This window comes from Chrysemys picta, chromosome 1, assembly GCF_011386835.1.
Source record: "Chrysemys picta bellii isolate R12L10 chromosome 1, ASM1138683v2, whole genome shotgun sequence".
Lineage (NCBI taxonomy): Eukaryota > Metazoa > Chordata > Testudines > Emydidae > Chrysemys > Chrysemys picta.
Genome location: NC_088791.1, coordinates 57,356,146 through 57,380,095, shown reverse-complemented (window position 1 = coordinate 57,380,095; position 23,950 = coordinate 57,356,146). Strand labels below are relative to the sequence as shown.

Below are 23,950 nucleotides of genomic sequence, written 5' to 3'. Positions count from 1 at the left end.
TCCCTCATATCCAGTCCAGTGTTGTTTTCAACTCTTTCTTTTCTCTTTTGCCCGTACTATTTTGAAGGGCGCCACTTCTTAGGACTTCTAGAGTGGGTCCAGTCCTGCAAGATTCTGCATACTTCCTGAGATGCTGACTGCCCTCATCTAGTATTGAACACTATGGAAACTAAGGGCACTCAGCACCAGACAGGATCATTCCCACTGTGACCACACTTTTGGACCTCCATCCTGCATTTGGATTCATGTGGATGAATCCTTAAGCCTGTACAATCCCATAGATATCAGGGGGGCTTCATACAGACACAAGCAGAGGCCTGTGTGGATCTGAATGCAGGATCAGAGACATGGATACTTGATGTGGCTGTCCTTTGTGGCTGTCACCATGTCAGGTTCTAATCACAGCTTTCAGAGGAATGTATTAGGCATATGGTCATCTTCTGTTGTTTTGTCAGCTAAAGGGAATGACACGTTTTCATTTTTCCTTTAGCTGGCAATTGAAGTTCTCAGTGTTTAAATTTCTCCCTTCCTTCCCCTTCTATGGTGACTATGTTTTGTCTGATATTTTCTACTTTCAAATTGGTTTAAGCTGATTTAAAAGCGGAAGTATCTAAAAATATCTGTTAGCTGTTACTTTCTAATCTCCCTTCTTGCACCCATGATTAGTCCTTTTTTCCCACTGACCTGAAATGACTGGAGAGTTCAGAAAATGACAACCTTGGATGCAGTTCAGAGGTGGTACTTTAGGAAAAAAGCTATTTTAGTGTCAGTAAATCAGAATTTCAGAGCTATAATCATATAGCTGAGTTCCAGGCAGCTAAATACCTGTCTTTGTGAACATTCATGTACTGTTATAGGTATCTAAGACATTTCAGTTGCAAATGCTGCCTTTAACTGAGGAAATAATCTGGACTGTACATGCACTGCTGAAAATTGATTTTATTTTACAATAAGACTAAATATTTTGAATGATGTGACCAAAGTTGTTGTCATCTTCGTTCACGTAGCAGCTTGAAAAGCAACATTAAAGGTTGACATCCAAGCTTGTAATTCACACTATGGTTTCTGGTGACGTGGAATGAATCAAGGCTGTTCCTCCAGAGAAGGACCTTAGAGGGCCAGCGGTTCACTAGATGTTCCATGATTTGGATGTAGGGTGACCAGACGTCCCGATTTTATCGGGACTGTCCCGATATTTCCTTGTTTGTCCCGCGTCCCGACCGACGTGCGGTCGGGACACTGGACAAACAAGGAAATGCCCCGGAGCCTAGAGCCCGGAAGTGCTCGCCCCCCCCGCCCCGACTCCGCCCCCTCCTCCCCCGATTGGCTCCCTCCCCGAATCCCCGCCTCTTCCCCGGGCTCACCATTCCCCCTCCCTTCACAAGCGCTGGAGGGAGGCCCGGGAGACGCAGGGGAAGCGCGGGGCCGGGGTGAGTAACAGTCCGGCCTGGCCCCGAGCAGGCAGGACTCAGTTGGGTGGTTGGGAGAGGAGGGGGGTGACCCGCGGGGCCAGGCGGCGGCTGTTGTTGTCCCCCCGGGCAGCGGGACTCGGGAGCAGCCGCTGCTGCAGCTCCCACTGCCGCGGGGGAGGAAGCGGCCATGGCGCTCCGCAGCTGCCGCGCCTCCGAACCCCCCAAGCCGGGGCCTGCTGCGGGGACCCAGCAGCGCGTACGCTGGGCCCAGCCCCTGGCCAGTCGCGTCTGGGCTGCTGCCCAGCTGGTGCTATTCCGCGGCGGCCCCGGGGTGGAGGCATCGGCAGCCCAGCCCCGTTCGTTCCCCTGCGGGACGGGGGGGCTGGGGCCTGCTGCCCCCACTCCGGGGCCGCCGCGGGATAGCACCAGCTGGGCAGCAGCCCAGACGCTGGCCAGGGCCTGGGCGCAGCATACGCGCTGCTGGGTCCCCGCAGCAGGCCCCGGCTCGGTGGGTTCGGGGGCGCCAGAGCTGCAGCCGCGGAGCGCCATGGCCGCTTCCTCCCCCCCCCCGCGTCACCCCCCCTCCCCCCGCGTCCCGATATTTGTCTTGGGTGATCTGGTCACCCTATTTGGATGTCTTCTCCACATTCACATATTGGCCTACTCTTCATTTTCCACTTGTGTAGTAGGTAATTGCAACACCCATATTAGGTTCTGATGCCATTCGCTGTGATCCAGTTAAGTTAAGTGGCATGGTGAACCTGGGTGGTTGGTCTGTGGGATCCATAATCAGGTCTTGATTCTTGACCCTGTTGTTTCCCCACAGCCTCCACCACTTGTCTTTTAGTGATAGTCCAAAGGTGTTGAGAGCCTTGGTTAGTAACCAAAAGGAGTTCTAAATTAAAGTGGCATCTTGGGGGGTGAGGGTTGGAGATTGTCATAGATGGGCAAGTCTGGGTTTAGTATCACACAGTTGTATTCTTGTATTATTGCTGCTTCTCTTTGGAGGGGATGGAGGTAAGATATGCTTGTTAGAGTTCTCATAGCAGCATTCAACTGCATGTTAAAAAGTTTCATATGTACACTACCTACCCTTGTCAGTACACAATATTAAGCTGTTGAGAATATGAGCGCCGAGGTGACTGCCAACAATGGGTGAGCAGCTGATCCTGACTAGTTTGTGGATTATTTTGTTCCTAGCCTTTATCTTGGCAGCGGTCTTTGTCAGATATTGGTGGTATGTGAGGCTGTGAGCCAGAACCACCCAAAAATCTTTCAGGAAATCCTCATGCTTGAGTTTGATGTCACAGTAAGTGACATTGAGGTATTTCTTTGCATGGTGGTTGCTCAGGTGGAATGTGAAGACAACTATTTTTTGAGGTTTTAGTCAGTTTCCATAACCAGTAGTACTCCACCAGTTTTGTCAGATCTGTGAGAATGCATCCCACTTGGATGAAAGTGTTTGCTTGGATGGTGAGCACAAGATCATCTGCATATCCAAATTTCCATGACTGGGCCAATGGCATGTCATTGATATAAATATTAAAGAGTGCAAAGATAGATCCCTGTAGGAGCCAGTTGTTATGTAAACGAGGTCTGCTGGTTTGTTCCATTAGATGTACACATCTTGTACACATGAAGGTTGCCATCTTCCTCCCCTGAGCCAAGTGATCCCTTAAATCTGAGTCCAAGAGAATACAGGCACTGTTAAATTTGATTGCTGAGCTCTTGCTGTCTGCCTTGCTGTCTGCCTCTTCACCTGACTTTTTAATTCATCTTTCAGCTTCTTCCTGATGAATGAATCAGCAATTTGATAATTTTAATCAGTGGCAGGATTCTATTATAGGTTAGGTCCCAATGCTCCATCATAGATTTTCATTTAATTGGCCACAATGAGAAGGTGTAATAAGCCTTTTCCTCACTTTATGGCTATATGGACAAACGCTACAAATGTATTCATTTATCTCGTTTCTGCATATTGAAGGCCTTAATGGATAGAATCATTTGATTTTAGTTTAATCATTCTTTTCTTCATTTAACGTTTTTAATACCATGAGATGAAGCACTAAAATCAGTGGAATAGCGAAGCCAGGCATTCCCCAAGCTTCAGTGTATATCTCTGCCAATGTATTTCGTTCCTGCCTTAAACAACTTCTGTTTTCACAGTTGTTGGCCTCTCCAGACTGTATACTGCCACATGTACTGAATTGTGCCATTATATGTAGTGTTTTTAGACCTGTTTCAGTGTCCACCAGGGAATTGTCCGAGACCACAAAAGTGATTTCACCTGTGGATTAATCCATATTTGGACACAGGTTGCCAGAGGTGAACCCAGAGCATTAATACAGAGACTCCAGCCAGTAGGGGCAGAAGCAGCCAAAAAAGGGACTGCTGCAGTTTTGACTGGACTTTCTCTGTCCTGCACTGTGATTGGCTGTTTGCTCCAACCATCTCTGTCTTCCCCTTCCTCACACTTTCTTCACCTCAGCTCCATTCCACACCTGCCCCTCTGATCCTCCCCTCCCCTGTCTTGTTCTCCTTTTCCCATTCTCTACACTTTTCTTTCCGCTTAACTTATCCTGTCCGAAGTAAACCTACTCCCCCAAAACCATGGAACTCACATGACATTTGCGACTATTGTGTTGTTCATGCTGCTTGTGTGTTATATCTCTTCCCCGACCCTGTGTCTGTCTTGTCTAATTAGATTGTAAGTTTTTTGGGGCAGGGCCTGTCTGTGATGCAGTGTTTTGTATGGTGTGTAGTACAATAGGGTTGGTCTTTAGATACTACCATAATAAATATGATTCATAATAAAATAATTAAGTCACTGTATCATTTAGCCCTCTGTAACATGGTTCAAGAACTAAAGGTTCCTTGTTTTTTCAGTGTGATACTGCCTATATTTCTAAATCACATTGTGTAGTGTCTTTTCTTCTGCTATCACAGAGACATTGGCTTCCATTGAAAGAGAAAAGCTCTCAAGATTCAACATTCGCATCATCTTTGGGTGCTGTGTTTTTCTTTGTTTTTATTCAGTACTCTAATAGGTTCTAGGGTAGGCACTGAATAAGCAATAACTTAGGCTCATTCTTAGAATATTAAAGCCATTTGTTAGTTACCCCATGCCAACAAGGACTAGTCCATTTCTGTTCTCCAAAACAATCTATGTTGCTAGCCTTTGGCATATTGGTATTCTTTGCTAAAATACAGGAATGTTGTATTGTACCATAATTATTTTATCAGTAAATCTCAATTGCTGTCTATGTGCTGCAAGTGTGAAGCCTTCAAACTGTTGTGTTCAAAAGCTATCTGTTGCTTTTGCATTGGTTTCACCTAGAAATTTAGAATCCGACTGGGGCCAACCTAGTTTTCATTTTGATTGGGTTTGTATATCTCTTCAAAAGGTGTCTTAAAAGGATAATTTCTTTGCTTTTTTCATTCATACTGATTCTTATTTTTGTGGTGCTGAAGAAGATCCTATGAGCAAAAAAATGTCTACTATGGACACTGTCAGTTTGGATGAGTTCCTTCTTCTACCCATTAATGAATGAGCCCCTTGTTTTTCTTGGTTTCTGAGATTATTGTCTATGCTTAAATCTTTTAATCATGTTTGCATCCATGATTGGGTGGAAATGTTTTTAAGTCAGTTGAAAGATTCTTGCTTTATATTCTGTTTATCAAGTTAGGAGTGACCTTATCCTTTAACCGCTGGTTGTAAAGGATGTTATTAAATTGACTGATGACCTGTCACTATTGCCTATTTTCCTTTGCAGTCTAACCTTCAGTTAGTTTATACTTCTTGACAATGGAAAAAACAAATTTTGACAACAGGATGTAAATTATTCTAGGTGGTGAATGCAACCACATTATAAACACCTTCCTAGCAACTTCAGTTTAATTGACTGGGACAGACCCTCTGTTGATGTAAATTGGGATAGTTCTGTCTAAGCCAATGGCGATATGTTGATTTACATCATCTGAGCATCTGTCCCGCAGTGTTCATATGAGGCCTTTAGTCCTTATTCATTCCTTAAAATCAAGCAAAACGACCTTGACTTTAATGGGAGGGTTTGCCTGAATAAGAGTTGAAAGATTTATTCCATGTTGTCTGGAACTCTGAGAAATTTTACACATGATGTAGGATGGTTACAGTGAGAGTGTTGTACCCATGTTGGTCCAAGGATATTAGAGAGACAAGGTGGGTGAGGTAATATCTTTTATTGGACCAACTTCTGTTGGTGAGACAGACAAGCTTTCGAGCTATACAGAGCTCTTCTTCAGGAATGGGAAAGGTACTCAGAGTGTCAGAGCTAAGTACAAGATTGAACAGATAGTTTAGCATAAGTAGTCAGCACGTATTTTAAAGGACCATTCAAAGACCACCCCTATAGTCATAGGAAAAGAAGGGGAGTTAGTGATTTATGTGTTACAATAAACCATAAATCCAGTATCTTTATTAATACCATGATTTTTAGTGTCTAGCAAAGTTATGAATTTAAGCTCCTAAGCTCATCTTTTGAAAGTGTTGTGCAGATTTCCTTTGAGGATGAGAATTGATAGGACAGATATAGAGTGATTGCTTTGTGAAAAGTTTTCACTCACCGGTGATATGTGATTTTATCTTTTATCATTTTCCTGTGTGAGTTCATGGGAGAGTGTAGTGATTGGTCTCACCCACATAGTTGTTGTTGGGGCATTTAGTGCACTGGATGAGGTCAGGTGTAGTCATGTGTAGAACCCATGTATCTTGAAAGGTGTGTTGTGGGGGGTGCTGATCATTGTAGGAGTGGAGATATGTCTGCAGGGTTTGCATCTGTTGTTCTGGCAGGGTCTGGTGCAGCTTTGAGTTGGTGTGTTCTGGTCTGTGGAGAGTTTGCTTCTGATGATGAGCTTGGAGAGGTTGGGGGGTTGTTTGAAGGCCAGAAGAGGGGATTTGGGAAAGATTTCTTTCAGGATGGGGTCCCCATCAAATATGGGTTGTAATTGTTTGATGGTACCCCATATGGGTTCCAGTGTGGGGTGGTAGATGACAACTAGGGGTGTGCAGCTGGAGAGGGTTTTATTTCTGTATTGAAGCAGCTTCTTACTGGTGGTCCAATCTATGATGCAATCAACTTCTCTGGTGGATTGTCCTTGTTTAGCAAGGTAGTTTTGTGTGTGGTAAGGTATATATCCCAGATTTTCTCTTCGGAGCATATTCTGTGGTATCTGATTGCCTGGCTGTAGATAACAGATTTCTTGGTGTGTTTTGGGGTGGTTACTGGTTCTATGAAGGTAGGTGTGGTGATCCGTGGGTTTCTTGTGTATATAGTTGTCTGTAGGGTTCAATTGCTGATGCTGATCATAGTATCCAGGAAGTTGATGCTAGTGTGGGAGTGTTTCAGAGAGATTTTAATGGTGGTGATGGTGGAGGTTGAAATTGTGGTGGAAATCTATTATGTTTAAGTTGTCTGTCCAGAAGATGAAAATATCATCAATGTATCTCGGGTATATCATTGGTTTTGTGGCACGTGTCCAAAAATTCTTCTTTGAGGTGGCCCATGAAGTTGGTATATTGGGGAGCCATCCTAGTACCCATGGCTGTTCCCATGGTTTGCACAAAATGTTTGTTGTTGAATGTAAAATTTGTTATGGGTGAGGATGAAATGGGTGAGTTTGGCGCTGTGTTTGGGATGGATATCTGAGGGTTGTCCAGTGTCTTGTAACTATTTGAGGCAGGCAGTTATGCTGTCGTTGTGAGGGATGTTGGTGTATAGGGAGGTGACATCCATGGCGGCAAGGATGGTGTTCTGTACAAGAAATGTTGTTAATGTTCAAGTTTCTGGAGAAAATCTGTTGTGTCCTGGAGGAAACTGGCCCTTTGTATGGTGAGTGGTTTGAGGATCATTTCTATGAGTCCCGATATTCCTTCAGCAAGAGTGCCGTGGTCAGATAAGATGGGCCTGCCTGGGTTCCCTTGTTTGTGTGTCTTGGGAAGTATGTAGAAGATCCCTGGAGTGAGTTCATGGGGGATGAGTTTGCAGAGTTTCTCTTGGAATTATTTGCGGAAGGATTTCATGATATCCTTACATTCCTGGGAAAATTATGGTGTTGAGTCTTCTTTGCGTTCTTTATAGTAGATGATGTTGGAGAGTTGTCAGTTGGCCTCATTTAAGTAGTCACCTCAGTTGAGAACTACAATAGTGCCCCCTTTGTCTGCTGATTTGATCACTGTCTGCTCATTAGATTTCAGGAACTGTATAGCTGTCCTCTCGGTGGTGGAGAGATTGTGGTGGATATGATGTTTGTTAAGGATTTTACAGTCCATCAATGTAATGATCCAGAACATGGTTTCATCTGCTATGTGGTGTCCAATCTGATTATTCTTTTTTCTTATGACTGTTGGTGTGGTAATTTGGCTTTTTGCTTATCCTAATCTCTGTCTCACAATGGGGAAATTTTGGCATGGGAAGGCCATCACAGAGAGTAGAAGAGTTTATATTTGTTGTACATTTTTTTTCTACTTTAAAAAAAATTGATATGATAAATGTAAACATTCTCTTCCCTTCGCCCTATGATTTTGGAAGGCAAGACAGGATAGATGGCTTTAGGAAGGAAACATTTGAGCCAGTGGGACTGCAATAGTAAAAATACACAGAGAGGAAAAAAGAACAGGAGTACTTGTGGCACCTTAGAGACTAACAAATTTATTAGAGCATAAGCTTTCGTGGACTACAGCCCACTCACTTTGAACTTTAGGGTACAAATGTGGGGGCCTGCATGAAAACTTCTAAGCTTAACTACCAGCTTAGATCTGGTCCGCTGCCACCACTCCCAAAATGCTAATTCCCTTCCCTGGGTAGCCTTGAGAGACTCTTCACCAATTCCCTGGTGAATACAGATCCAACCCCCTTGGATCTTAAAAACAAGGAAAAATCAATCAGGTTCTTAAAAAGAAGGCTTTTAATTAAAGAAAAAGGTAAAAATCATCTCTGTAAAATCAGGATGGAAAATAACTTTACAGGGTAATCAAACTTAGAGCCCAGAGGAATCCCCTCTAGCCTTAGGTTCAAAGTTACAGCAAACAGAGATAAACACTCTAGCAAAAGGTACATTTACAAGTTGAGAAAACAAAGATAAAAACTAACACGCCTTGCCTGGCTGTTTACTTACAAGTTTGAAACATGAGAGACTTGTTCAGAAAGATTTGGAGAGCCTGGATTGATGTCTGGTCCCTCTCAGTCCCAAGAGCGAACAACCCCCAAAACAAAGAGCACAAACAAAAGCCTTCCCCCCACGAAGATTTGAAAGAATCTTGTCCCCTTATTGGTCCTTTGGGTCAGATGTCAGCCAGGTTACCTGAGCTTCTTAACCCTTTACAGGTAAAAGGATTTTGGAGTCTCTGGCCAGGAGGGATTTTATAGCATTGTACGCAGGAGGGCTGTTACCCTTCCCTTTATAGTTATGACACGCCCCCCCAAATCACAGATAGTGTTGGACAGCCGGTTCCACACTGGCTGTGATTTCATATGCATCCGAAGAAGTGGGCTGTAGTCCACGAAAGCTTATGCTCTAATAAATTTGTTAGTCTCTAAGGTGCCACAATTACTCCTGTTCTTTTTGCAGATACAGACTAACACGGCTGCTACTCTGAAACAGAGAGGAAAAACATCTTGGTAAATGGGGTGGGTGGGGAGGAATGAAAAGAAAAGGAATGAAACACTCAAAGGTCCCTCAGTCTTCAAGGTCCCAGGATAAAAATGCCATAAACAAGGGATAGGTGCAGAAAATGAATTGGTCGTCATTCCTCCCATTGCACTTGCATTAGGTGCTATGAAATTATCCATTAAAACTAAGGCCATTATTATATTCTTCTCTGTCTTGCTAAACTGTCAGTCATTTCTTCACTGTAAGTAATTTCTTCCCTGGATAGTGCTCTAGGCAGGACAGGGAAAAGGGCAAAGCCATTGAATCGAAGTGACATTGTAGTGAGAGATGAGTACAAGGACTTTAATGAGATATTACTTCTATACTTGGCATTTAGAATTTAGACTATGAGGATGTTTTGGTTATATGCATTATCTGTTTTGGGGGGGGCAGGTGAGCGAAGCCCATATTTAATCCTTCATAACACTTAAAGTGCCAGCTACTAATTGGAAAATAGGGTTTGTCATCCTGAATGCCTCATTATCATGCCACATGTATCATTATGGAATACAATGAACTGATGTACTTAGCCAACTGTGCAGTGCTGAATGTGGTGGTGTGGATTCCTTCTAGAACCTCACAAGCAACCTATGCCTGGAAGAATAAGATTTGCTTACTCTTATCATTACCTTAGTTTGCATAATAACAGATCTCAATAGTCACAATCCCACCCATTTCAAAATCTAGCTTGAATATTTCAATAATGTAGATCAGTATTTCAGTTTATTTATTCTATACTTACTGCCTTTCCTTTCATTGAATATTCCTCTTTTCTTCATATTACAGGACAGAGTCAAAAGGGTAAATTGATTGATTTTAACTATACATTATGTATGTATATGAATAACTCAGGGAAATCCCTGGTATGAATCTATGCACGATAGACTTAATTATTTTCAATGGGGCTAGAACTCAGGAATTTTAGGCTTTCAAAATATTTGTCTAAAGTGTTTTGAGCTAAAGTAGAATTTTTATTAACTGTCTGTAATCATAGTATAGCTATTATCCTTTGTGGGTCAGCTGCTAGAGGGTGCCAGAGTCTCCCCACCTATGATGCACTCATATCCCACTTCTATTGATGTAAATGGCAAAATTTCTATTGACTTTTATAGAGGAGCAGGACTCGTCTTAGTCAGTAGATAACATGCTCCTAACAACTTTAAAAAACCCTCATCCCCAGCATTTTCCCTTTTCCAGACTATCTAATCCTAGTTTTTAAATATCTTTAAGTCTCACCATAACTCTAACCATCTCCATTTCCCTTCTCTGAAACTTTTCAATCTCCTTTGTAATATCATAAGATAAGGCGACCTCCGATGGACACAGTTAGCCAGAGTGGAGAGACCTAGAGACTGAGTATTATTATAATATTTCCCCCATTTTAAATCTCCCATTTTAAAATGCATCCAAGTCTACTGTTGGCTTTTATAACTTCCACCATACACTCAGCTTCCAGTGGTGGTAAGTCTTCCAGAGGAATACTTGCCACTGAAAGCTTCCTGCTAGGGCTTGGTACCACCTAATGAGTTTTTCCCAAAAAGCCACAATCCCACTATTGAGACAGAAGACCATGCATTTTAATAAACCATTGTGGTTTAGAGGGAAAGTGAAGGCAGCTGTAAATATATACACAACAAATGGAAGAAAGGGGAAGTTGATACTAATGAATATAAATCAGAAGTTAGTAATTGTAGAATTGTAGAAAATTGATAAGGGAAGCCAAGAGATACAAGTGGAAATCTACAGCCAGCAGAATTAAGAACAATAAGGCGGAATTTTTAAAACGTATTAGTAACAAAAAGAATCCTAACAATGGTATTGGTCCATTACTAGATGGAAATGGTAGAATTATCAATAATAATGCAGAAAAGACAGAAATGTTCAATAAATATTTCTGTTCCATATTTTGGGGGGAAACAGATGATATAGTCTCATCATATGGCAACGATAAACCTCTTTTCATTCTCTGGAGGACATTAAACAGAAGCTACTAAATTTAGACATTTTAAAATCAGCAGGTCCTGAAAACTTCCATCCAAGCGGTTTAAAAGAGCTGGCTGAGGAGCTTTCTGGACCGTTAATGTTGATTTTTCAATACATCTTGGAGCACTGTGGAAGTTCCAGAAGACTGGAAGTAAGCTAATGTTGTTGTGCCAATTTTTAAAATGGGTAAATGGGATGACATGGGCAATTATAGGCCTGTCAGACTGACAATGATCTCAGGCAAGATAATGCAGCAGATAATGTGGGCCTTGATTAATAAAGAATTAAAAGAGGGTAATCTAATTAATGCAAATAATTGCAGGTTTATGCAAAATAGATCCTGTCAAATTAACTTGATATCTTTCTTGATGAGATTACAAGTCTGGTTGATAAAGGTAATAGTGTTGATGTAATATACTTAGACTTCTGTAAGGTATTTGACTTGGTACCGCACAACATTTTGATTAAAAAAAACTAGGAAATTATAAAATTAACATGGCACACACTAAAAACTGGCTAACTTATAGGTCTCAAAATGTAATTGTAAATGGGGAATGTTATCAATGGGTGTTTCCAGTGGGGTCCTGCATGGATCAGTTCTTGGTTCTATGCTGTTTAATATTTTTATCAGTGATCTGAAGAAAACATAAAATCATCACTGAGAAAGTTTGCAGAAGTCACAAACATCTGAGAAGTGGTAAATAATGAAGAGGACAGGTGAGATCATTGATTCAAAGCGATGTAAATGCATTTTAATATGTCAAAATATAAATCTATACATATAGGACCAAAGAATGTAGGCCACACTTACAGAATACGGGACTTGCTCCTGGGAAGCAGTGACTCCGAAAAAGATTTGGGGATTGTGGTGGATAATCAGAACATGACTTCCCATTGAGCTGCAGATGCGCCATCAGAGACCCTTCTGTGTTTGCAGTGGAGACTGAACAGAACATGCCTTTTGCAAAGCTTGCTGCTTCATGGTCACAGGAGCACAGCCTGATTTTGGTAACTCTCTAGTGTGAGGCCAGCAAAACTGGACTTTATTAAGAGTACCAGCAGTCATCAGGCATACTAGCAAATAGTGAAAATGCTGGCAGCTATGCAAATGTACTGGACTGGTAACCAGTGCAGGGAGCAGATTAAGTGGTTCAAGGGTGAGTATTGGAAAACCCAAGATCAGGTATCTCACCAAAATCATGCCTATTTTATGAGGAACTTGACTGGGTGCTGGTCACTGGCATGGAGCCAACAGTGGTGCATGATGACCTGGTCAGCCAGGATGGTGACCTATTGGCCCCAGAATCCAGGAGGGGACTGATGGGAGCCAGTAGCAGGCACTGAGTCTGGACACTTAAGTCACTCTGTTGCTGAAAGTGGTTCCAGAACAGGATTTGGAGCAGCAGCACATTCTGGATCCATACTCAGAGGAGCTGATGCACTCCCCTGAGAAACAGCTTGCTGTGGAGCCTGCAGCAGACACACATGGGAGAGAAGCTGCCCCTAAAGTCAGTAAAGTCTGGCTCCATTTTGATGTGTATTAATATAGTAATGGGAGGGATTTCTGCTCTGTGAACCAATGCAAAAGTTATGAGAAACTCAGCTAGCAGGGTGTATCCATTAATGATGGATTGTATTCTTCTCCACCACCACCACAAAAAGGCGACCGGGCTATGCAAACAGTAAAGATCACCTTTAAAGTGTTTTTTTAGTGAAAAGGGTCACATTTCTGCTAGGGCCATTCCTGTCTCTTACAAGTAATAATCTTACATTGCCATGCCTGTAAGTATGCTGCTGTGTAACCATTTTATGGTCTATTGAGCCACCTGCAAACAATGAACTCTGTGTGTGTGTTTGGGGAAGTGTGTTGCATTTCCAAATTTAGTCCATTTCAGTTAGAGGTAGTCCATGCAATCCATAGGTGACAAAATCCAGGCAGAGGAGGCCTGGATTTACTTCAAGTCAAGGTTGCAGAAATTATCAGAAGTCTGCATTCCAAGAAAGGGAAAAAAACTCATAGGCAGGAGTTGTAGACCAAGCTGGCTGAGCAAGTGTCTGAGAGAGGTGATTAAGAAAAAGCAGAAAGCCTACAAGGAGTGGAAGATGGGGGGGATCAGCAAAGAAAGCTACCTTATTGAGGTCAGAACATGTAGGGATAAAGTGAGAAAGGCCAAAAGCCATGTAGAGTTGGACCTTGCAAACAGGGCTGACTCTAGGCACCAGCAAAACAAGCTGGTGCTTGGGGCGGCACATTTTTAGGGGCGGCATGGCCGGCACCAGAATGCCACCCCTAAAAATGTGCCCCGGCCTCCCTAGCTCACCTCCGCTGCTACTGCTGCCGCTCGTGTGCCACGGCACGCGAAACAGCTGATTCGCGCACCGCTACTCGCCCTCCCTCCCAGGCTCTCAAACCTGGGAGGGAGGGGGAGCAGCAGCGCGTGAATCAGCTGTTTCGCGCGCCGCGGCCGCTCGGGATCTCCCTCTCCCTCCCAGGCTCTCAAACCTGGGAGAGAGGGGGAGATCCCAAGCGGCCGTGGCGCGCGAAACAGCTGATTCACGCGCCGCTGTTCCCCCTCCCTCCCAGGCTTGAGAGCCTGGGAGGAGGAGGCAGGGCTGGAGATTTGGGGAAGGGGCGGAGTTGAGGCGGGGCCGGGGGTGGGGTAATTAAAAATGGGGTGGGGGGAGCCAAAATTGTTTTTGCTTGGGGCGGCAAAAATCCTAGAGCCGATCCTGCTTGCAAAGAGAATTAAAACCAATCGTAAAGGTTCTATAGCCATATAAATAAGAAGAAAACAAAGAAAGAAGTGGGGCCGCTAAACACTGAGGATGGAGTGGAGGTTAAGGATAATTTAGGCATGGCCCAATATCTAAACACATACTTTGCCTCAGTCTTTAATGAGGCTAATGAGGAGCTTAGGGATAATGGTAGGATGACAAATGGGAATGAGGATATGGAGGTAGATATTACCACATCCAAGGAAGAAGCCAAACTCAAACAGCTTAATGGGACTAAATCAGGGCGCCTAGATAATATTCATCCAAGAATATTAAAGGAACTGGCACATGAAATTGCAAGTCCATTAGCATGAATTTTTAATGAATCTCTAAACTCGGGGGTTGTACTGTATGACTGGAGAATTACTAACATAGTTCTTATTTTTAAGAAAGGGAAAAAAAGGGATCCAGGTAACTACAGGCCTGTTAGTTTGACATCTGTAGTATGCAGGCTCTTGGAAAAAATTTTGAAGGAGAAAGTAGTTAAGGACATTAAGGTCAATGGTAATTGGGACAAAATACAACATGGTTTTACAAAAGGTAGATCATGCCAAACCAACCTGATTTCCTTCTTTGAGAAGGTAACAGATTTTTTAGACAAAGGAAAAGCAGTGGATCTAATTTACCTCAATTTCAGTAAGGCATTTGATAAGGTTCCACATGGGGAATTATTAGCTAAATTGGAAAAGATGGGGATCAATATGAAAATTTAAAGGTGGATAAAGAACTGGTTAAAGGGGAGACTACAATGGGTCATACTGAAAGGTGAACTGTCAGGCTGGAAGGAGGTTACTAGTGGAGTTCCTCAGGGATCGGTTTTGGGACCAATCTTATTTAATCTTTTTATTACTGACTTTGGCACAAAAAGTGGGAATGTGCTAATAAAGTTTGTGGATGACACGAAGTTGGGAGGTATTGCCAATACAGAGAGGGACCGGGATATCCTACAGGAAGATCTGGATGACCTTGTAAACTGGAGTAATAGTAATAGGATGAGATTTAATAGTGAAAAGTGGTTGGTTATGCATTTAGGGATTAATAACAAGAATTTCTGTTATAAACTGAGGACGCATCACTTGGAAGTAACAGAGGAGGAGAAGGACCTTGGAGTATTGGTTGATCACAGGATGACTATGAGCCACCAATGTGATATGGCTGTGAAAAAAGCTAATACGGTCTTGGGATGCATCAGGCGAGGTATTTCCAGTAGAGATAAGGAGGTGTTAGTACCGTTATACAAGGCACTGGTGAGACCTCATCTGGAATATTGTGTGCAGTTCTGGTCTCCCATGTTTAAGAAGGATGAATTCAAACTGGAACAGGTACAGAGAAGGGCTACTAGGATGATCTGAGGAATGGAAAACTTGTCTTATGAAAGGAGACTCAAAGAGCTTGGCTTGTTTAGCCTAACCAAAAGAAGGGAGATATGATTTATCTCTATAAATATATCAGAGGGATAAATACCAGGGAGGGAGAGGAATTATTTAAGCTCAGTACCAATGTGCACACAAGAACAAATGGATATAAACTGGCCATCAGGAAGTTTAGACTTGAAATTAGACGAAGGTTTTTAACTATCAGAGGAGTGAAGAGTGGAATAGCCTCCAAGGGGAGCAGTGGAGGCCAAAGACATATCTGGCTTCAAGACTAAGCTTGATAAGTTTATGGAGGGAATGGTATGATGGGATAGCCTAATTCTGGCAATTAATTGATCTTTGACTATGGCCTGTGTGTCGGGACACTAGATAGGGTGGGATCTGAGTTACTACAGAGAATTCTTTCCTGGGTGTGTATTTGGTGAGTCTTGCCCACATGCTTAGGGTTTAGCTGATGGCCATATTTGGGGTTGGGAAGGAATTTTCCTCCAGGGCAGATTGGCAGAGGCCCTGGGTTTTTTTTGCCTTCCTCTGCAGCGTGGGGCACGGGTCACTTGCTGGAGGATTCTCTGCACCTTTAAGTCTTTAAACCACAAATTGAGGACTTCAATAGCTCAGACATAGGTCAGGGGGTTGTTACAGGAGTGGGTGGGTGAGATTCTGTGGCCTGCGTTGTGCAGGAGGTCAGACTAGACGATCATAATGGTCCCTTCTGACCTTAAAGTCTATGAGTCTGAGACATTTTGTTCAGAAATGTGCTGGTGGTGCGACAGTAATTCCATTGATAGTGTCATTTGTTGTGAATAGTGTTCCAGCCTGTCCATGAATGTAGACTCCTGATTGGTGGAAAACCCTATCATCATGAACCTTTTCAGTGCAACCCACATTGCTCTCTGTGATCCATGAGGGCCTGCGTAACAATGCAGTTGCGTCCTTTGTGGTTTATGTGCTCCCTGAGGAGGACAAATGAGTCCCATCAATGTCCCCAGCACAGTTTGGAAACCCCGTTCTCTCAAAGCCAGCAATTACTTCAGCAATATCTTTTATGACTACCACTTTGGGGTAAACCACATGCCTGATTGCCTCAGAAACCTCTGCAACCACTTTAACCATAGTCGACTTTCCAACACCCAACTAGTTTGCAATGGATCTATAGCAGTCTGGGGTAGCCAACTTCCACATGGCTATAGCAACCTGCTTCTGGCCTGCTGGAGTGGCCTCGTATGTGTGACTTTATGTTGGAAGGTTGGGTCAAGCTGCTCACAAAGCTCCAGAAATGTGGCTTTCTTCATGTGAAAGTTCTGGACCCACTGCTGGTCATCCCAGGTCTGCATGACTGTGATCCCACCAGTCTGTACTTGTGGACCTGTCCCAGAAGTTTGAGTCTGCCTTGCCTGGGTACTCCTCCTGCTCCATCATAAGCTATGTCAGGTGCCTTTGATGGGCCAGAAAACACTGCCGAAATGTCCACCAGCACCTTCCGAAAGCTCTGCCCATTTCCTGACACAGAAGTTAAAGTGCAAGGAAGAGAAGTGCCTCCTCCATGTTGCTGGCTCTGGTAGCTGGGATTGCACTGACCAAAATGATTGCGTGGCAGGATGTGTTGGCTGGCTGTTCAGACATCCTGTAATGTGCAGGATGGACAGTCAAGTTTTCCCACAGTGCACCACAGTCAGAGGGCTAGACTGGCCACATTTCAGGTGGGTACTATGGAGTCTGGGACTGCATGCTGCAGGGTGGGCATCTGAGCCCCAGGTTAAAGCCTGGGATAGAAAATTCTTAACCTAAGGTAAACAATCAATGTAGATAATCAAGCTCTGGGTTCTCTAACGCAGGGTCAGCTGACTCAAGTCCCACTAACCCTGGGCTTACATTGCAGTGTAGATATAACCTAAGTACCTACACGGGGAACAAATATTTAGTAATGGACTCCTCAAGCTAGCAGAGAAAGGTATAACAAAATCTAATGGCTGCTAGTTGAAGCTAGACAAATTCAGATTGGAAATAAGGTGTAAATTGTTAATGGTGAGGGTAATTAATCATTGGAACAATGGGTTGTGGTGGATTCTCCATTGCTGACAATTTTAAAACCAAGATTAAATGTTTTTTCTAAAAGATCTACTGTAGGAATTATTTAGGGCGGTTTTTGGCCTGTGCTATACAAGAGGTCAGACCAGATGATCACAATGGTCTCTTTAGGCCAGGGGTTCTCAAACTGGGGGTTGTGACCCCTCAGGGGGTCACAAGGTTATTACATGGGGGGTCACGAGCTATCAGACTACACCCGCCAAAACCTGCTTCAACTCCAGCATTTATAATAGTGTTAAATATAAAAAAAGTGTTTTTAATTTATAAGGGGGGGGTCACACTCAGAGGCTCGTTGTGTGAAAGGAGTCACCAATACAAAAGTTTGAGATCCATTGATTTAGGCCTTAGAATCTATGAATCTGGGCTGTGGGTGCAGGAAAAGGGATGCACTAGTTCAGCTGATGAGGCTCCTATGGAGCCTTCCTTCAGCAGAATCCTTGGGAGAGGCCAGCAGTACAAACCGCCTCCTGCTCTCCCTGGAAGTAAATCTGCCTTGGAGAACAGCTGGCTCACAGAATGGAAATGTATACCCCCTTACCAGCAGTCATTTTCCTCCCCTACACATTTAGAACTGCTTAGCACAGCAGAGACATTTAGAATAGTTTTGTCACTGTTACCCGTTATCCAAGTTGATTTGCTGAGGTTTAGTTTACTTTTCTATAAGCGTGGGAGAGCATCTGTGAGAATCACAGCCCAAATCTGCCGTCACTTAATCACATGTACTCACTCTGAAGTTAACAGAAATTACTGTGGTTTCTTTCTGTGCAAAATTTGGCCTTACATTTCCATCATTAATTATATTTGCTCATCTTGAGCAGGGCATCATTTTCTATGGGTTAAAGGGAGGGCAGTCCCCTCCCCACCACCTTGGTATGCCCTTGCCCCCCTGACTTTTCATAGAGCTGTATGCTCCATTATGTCTTACACTCCTGCCACCCCAACTTTGCAGGATATAATATAATCACATATGGTGTTCTTTATGCTGACACTACTGACCCCCGCTCCCAGGCCCCCTGAATTTTTTCTGAAATGATGCCCCTGATCTTGAGGACATTCTATCCCTTATATACTTTAGAGAACCTCAGCTGATGTAGATCAGCATAGGTCTATTGAATTCAATGGAGTTAAGTCAGCTTAGACCAGCTGAGGATCTGGCCCACTCTGTGGTGAATCTGATATGAGATAAAATGATTAACGCCCCAATACCTCCCCTGTGTCTCAGTTTCATAACATTAGTTCATGCTTAAGGTGGTGCTGTTTCAGCTGCTTCTGTCACTGTTTCCCTGATGCCTCTATACATTGTTTGTGAACAATAAACTATTATTCTCTCAATGGTGCTTTTTTTTTTTAATTTTTGAACTTTTAAGATAAACTGTGTGATAATGACAAGATGGAGGACAGTGGCTCCCCGCCCTCATGTTGGGTGCCATGACTCACCCTCGTAAATTAATGATCGTTTGTACGGCTGGTTTTTACCCTTGCTGATAGCATGTTTGTTTCCAGCTGGATTATAAACTGCGTTTTTAAAGTTACATTGTCGTTACTGGTCAGTGTTTACTCACTGGAAGACTTTGCTGGGGCCTTTATTATTTTTGTAGTCATGAAAAATAACAGCAAGATGGTGGAAACTGATAATCGTCTATATTTAGATACAGCAGCATAGTTTTTGTTTAACAATCACCAAGAGCTTTTAAAAACACTAATTAGGCCCTGCTGTGAGGCAGATAAATAGTGGTTTGCTCTTGTTATGGATTAGTAAACAGAGAGTTTACCTATAGTTCACACAGTGAATCAGTGACAGAATTGGAAATAGAACCAGGAGTCCTGAACTGCAGTTCATGTTTTATCCAGAAGGCTGCACATCCAAATTCCAACCTCATGGTTTATCCCATCAAAAGTTCTTGCTTTAATGCTGTGAGCTGACCCCATGTTTCCTTCTTTTTTCTGCCCATCACTTGCCAAAAATTTCACGTAAGTTCCAAGTCCCAAATATTCCCCAGCAAACCCTCTTCTAGCCCATCTATGTAAGTGTTATGTTCACAGCATACACACAAAGAAATTGGATTAAAAAACATAAATACTGTTACTGGCAATTGCAATATAAAGCTACTTTATTTCTTAGAATTCAGAATGATAACACACCAGAACCCAAAAACCGAGAAAGAGAAAACATGTTGCCCCCCTAAGGCTCTATGGCACAACCTTGCTTTAAGCTGGCCCTTTCCACACTGATGCTAGGCCCTGATTGCATATTTCCTTACAGAGCCCCCTAGCATGCAAGCAGGGCCAAGAAACCCTCTCACTCTTAAGGTACCTGTACACCTCACACCACTGGCAGCACCATGTAGGGTAAGTGGGTACATGCCACAGTGAAAAGCAGGCTGTGACCACATTGCGGTATGTAGCATGTACATGTCAGTTTTAGTCTCTGGCAGCGGGGAAAGGCTCCGGCAGCAAGGAGGCAGCAATTTTAGCAGTGTAGACAGGGGAGGCACTGCTTGGGCATGTAGAGAGACGTGCAGGGTACATACCCTAAGGTTGTGGCATGTCTATTCTACTTGCCTAAGCAGTGCATCAATGTCTACGCTGCTATTTATACCCGTGCTTGGGTGGCATGCTGTGTATGTATTCTACTCACCGCCATAAGGAGGATGCAGTATAGACAGGGTGCAGTATAAAGTGATAGCTTGCAATTCCAATGTAGTCCTCAATACACCAAACAGCAAAATAGTTGTTTATTTTACAACTAATATACTTATTTTTTCATTTTTTTAAAGTTCCTATGCACTTGGCCTGCTCATCCTTCCATGGAAGGAAGTTTTCCCATTGACTTCCAAGGGAGCAGGATCAGATGCTTATCCATTCTAAGAGATGATCTTTTAACATATTCCTATCTCTCTCGCTCAGGTTTAGATCTATGATCAGTTGCTGGAAGAGCTGTACAATATGTTCAACCTCTTCGTTTGATCAGGAGTGACCTTATTTTTATCCTTTAAGCATGAGTTATGAAGGAGGTTGTTAGGTTGACTGATGCCCTGTCACTATTGCCCGTTTTCTTTGCAGCCGAGCCTTCAGTTAGTTTACGTTTCTTGCCAATGCAAAAATGATTGTTGGGCCACAAGGAGGTAAATTATTGTAGATTGTAAATTTGATTGCTGATGTCAGTTCACTGCTTTGTTAATGCAGAGATTAGAACATGCTGAAATACTCTTTATGGGGAGGAAGGGGAACATGACTTTTGCCAGTTTTGCGAAAGGTAACTGTTTTGATGCTATTGCAGGGCACATTTAATGATTATAAAAGCTAAAAGAAAGGAGCGATGTGATTTGAGCCCCTCCCTTGAAACAGGGGTTGTAAAAGATTATTTTTACTCACTTATCTTGTCTCCTCTCACCCACCTTGCAAACTAAATTCCTTATCCTTCCTATACTTTAGAAAAATACTTGTCTTATTAGAACAAAACAAGCAAACAGAACCACACACATGGTATCAAACCACAACCATTCCATCAATCTTGTACAGAAAAAAGGGAGATTGCCAGCTCTTGTCATCTTCTTGCAACTCTCATGATATTTAGTGTTTTTTTTCCTTAAAGCAACAGCTCCTGGATTTATGTGGTTATTGGAGAATCCCAGATTTTGTTTTAAAAAAAAGGTTTCTAGGTCTCATGGTTTCAGAGAAAAGCTTGAAAATGTGAACAGTAAAGATTCAAAACCCAGAAAACAAATTAATTCCAAATTTTATTCTTTTAAAAAATCTCATGATGTTTAAATAATAAGCAAGCAAGAACCAAGGCTGGATATTGCCTTCTTGCTTTAGGATATACTGTGACATCCAATTTTTAAACCTGGCTTGTGATTTTTGAATGCGTGGGGCAGGTAATACTGACTGATGAGTTTAGGAAGGTTTTCCTGGGCCTTCTCTTACTCCTACTGCTAGTGGTGTGGCCTGTACCAGCCAGTAGCTGTGGATCTGCAGCAGGTATTAAAGGGGTCATACATTTGCATAGGTTTGGTAATTGATATTTGTCTGGGTTTGGTAAGATCAGTTACTTCTGGCTTGGAAATGAAATATATACTTGACTCCCACACTGCTGCGTAAAACACATGTGTTGGTGGTACAGCATACACAGAACCTCTTTTCAGGCTTTGATTGCCCCTTCCCACCATCATCATCATTCCACCCTTAGCTCCCTTTTGCAGGGTGTAGCAATAAGGGGCTTCATAGGACCTGAGCAAGGAGTGAGCAAGCCCTGCCCTTCCCAGGATGATTTGTCAGGCAGTTGCTTGCGTACTAGAAGAGGCCTACTTCTCAGGATAGGCAGGGAGTAACTCTGTCTATCCTGGTATGGGTTGGACCATGAGGCGCTTTTAAATCCACCTACAGCTGCATCTCCAGCTTGTCTGTGCTCAAATTCACCCAACTTTGGTATACATATAATGCTGTTTTGTACCAAGCGTATGTGAGTTCAGAAGGGCCTAGCATTTCTTCACCTCCAGTTCTTTGGCAAAAACTGTGATTATGAATAATGCAAAGGGATGTCACAGTATATCCTAAAGCAAGAAGGCAATATCCAGCCTCAGTTCTTGCTTGCTTATTACTACCCCAGTAATCCTGATGATGGGTAATAGTTCCACTCACAGCACTTGGTGTTGTCTTCATTGTATTTAGTGTGCCTGTATATCTCCAGGATACTCTGCCCACTATCTGAGGATAGTGTGCTGGATTTTGTGTGGTTCTGAATCAGATTATTTTAATAACAGAAAAATGGTACTATGTTAAGGAACACATTGGTGTTTAAAGAGCAACAGAAGAGATCTAATTTGATGATGCTAGTGGAATTCTTCTTATTCGCTTGAGATCTGACACACTTGCATGAAGGCTGCATTCTGCTCCTAAAAGAGTTATTTAAAAGGAAAATACAAGACCAACATTGCAGAGTCTCTATTTTCACTCTGACTGAGGGCCTCCTTCTCTTGGTTTCTTCCTCTTGTTAATCATTCATATATGATAATCAGCCACCACATTATATGCAGTGTTGCATTCTCCTGTCCTGATATGAATGCTTAATGACTCAATGCTGCGTTTTTGGTGTAGGTACTTGGAACTGGAGAGCAGTGGACATCGAAATGAAATCAGGTTGCATTACCGTTCAGGCGGCCATCACTCACACACAGAAGTGTTTCCGTACATTTTGGCAGATGATAAGTGGCACAGGCTTTCCTTAGCAATCAGTGCCTCACACTTGATTTTACATGTGGACTGTAATAGGTAAGTGAAGAGTGATATTTCATATTAATAAGTAGTAGTCTGGAGCATTCCTGCTCAGTAATAAATGAAATGATAACCATTTGAGGTTTATTTCTTCTATTATTTCTTAACAGAATTTATGAAAGGGTTGTGGAAAAGCCCTACATGGATTTACCTTTGGGTACAGCATTTTGGTTGGGACAGCGGAATAACGCACATGGTTATTTTAAGGTAGGCTTTCCCTGAGAGGAAAAGACTGAACATAGGTAAAAATGGCAAGTGTTCCCTCCATATCTGAAGCAGTGGAAATATTTTAAATACTGTGGTACATAAAGGCTTTATCATGTGAGGATGCTGTTGGTCCAGTTCCCTTAAGCAGAACATAATCCTTGTCATAGGGGCAGGCAAATTTCATCCTCCAGCACCAATGCGGGGCGTTGTGCTCCAGAGGGATTCACCCTCATGGGAGGTGAGAGGATCCTCACTCCACCAACTTCCTCCCAGGGGTTTGCCTGAGACAAGTAAGGTTTATCTTGCTACCAGGAGTCTGTAAAAGGTTCCACAGAGGAGGATGCCTGGACCATGTGCTGAATCAGCTGGTGGGGTTACTCATCTGGAATGAAACTGCTGTGATCAGCAAGGAATTGTCATCAGGAGCCAATCTTTATTAGTTAGAGTTGAAAATAAGTTACCACAACCATCATGCATCCTGTCACACACTTCCTTACACCAAAGTGATATCCACTGCATGTGTGTCAGGAGCCACAATCCCCATGAGTGAAGAAATCTGTGTTCAGTTGGGCTGCTGCCAAATTATGGTATACTGTGAATAAGTAAAGCTAGAGAGCCAGTTAGCCATTTAAGAGGGGCATGATCGATGACTAAGGTGAAAGGGGCTCCTCAGAGGCAACAGAATAGGGATTGTATTGCCTGTTGCACAGTTAGATGTATGTTTTTTGTCACAGAATATTTTTCACCAGAGGAAAGAGCTATCTACTCCAATACAATACATGGTCCTCAATGCCATTATCCTTCTATTGTGTTTAGGTTCTTAAATTACACCTCTGAGCATCTTCCAAGGTTAGAAATTAACAAGGTGATTAACATCAGTAAAGAGAACAAAGTTTCTTCCCCCGGGAGAATAGTTACAGGTGTTTTATTTTGCATTTTAACTTTACAATGACTATATTACTATATGTTGCTATATGGGAAAGCAAGGTTGAAGAAGTAAGTTTTTGCATTTGGACTAGAAAAATGTTAAGATTTATGGTCATGCTTAATTCATATTCGATGACTCCTTGGCCATACTCCCTGTCCATGGTTTGATCTCACCCATTTCAGAGGTTGGCTGGGGGGGTCCCATGCAGAACAGATGTTTCA

At 42.8% G+C, this 23,950-nt stretch overlaps 1 protein-coding gene across 10 annotated transcripts in view; it reads left to right on the top strand.

The window, feature by feature from the left end:
- Nucleotides 1-23,950, top strand: part of NELL2 (neural EGFL like 2) — a 228,782-nt gene that overhangs the window by 40,080 nt on the left and 164,752 nt on the right. For all 10 annotated transcript variants that reach the window (XM_008162490.4, XM_024100600.3, XM_065557607.1 and 7 more), the window contains exons 4-5: nucleotides 22,418-22,591; nucleotides 22,705-22,801. In XM_008162490.4, coding sequence (XP_008160712.1) covers nucleotides 22,418-22,591; nucleotides 22,705-22,801 — 271 coding nt within the window. The remainder of the gene's footprint in view (nucleotides 1-22,417; nucleotides 22,592-22,704; nucleotides 22,802-23,950) is intronic.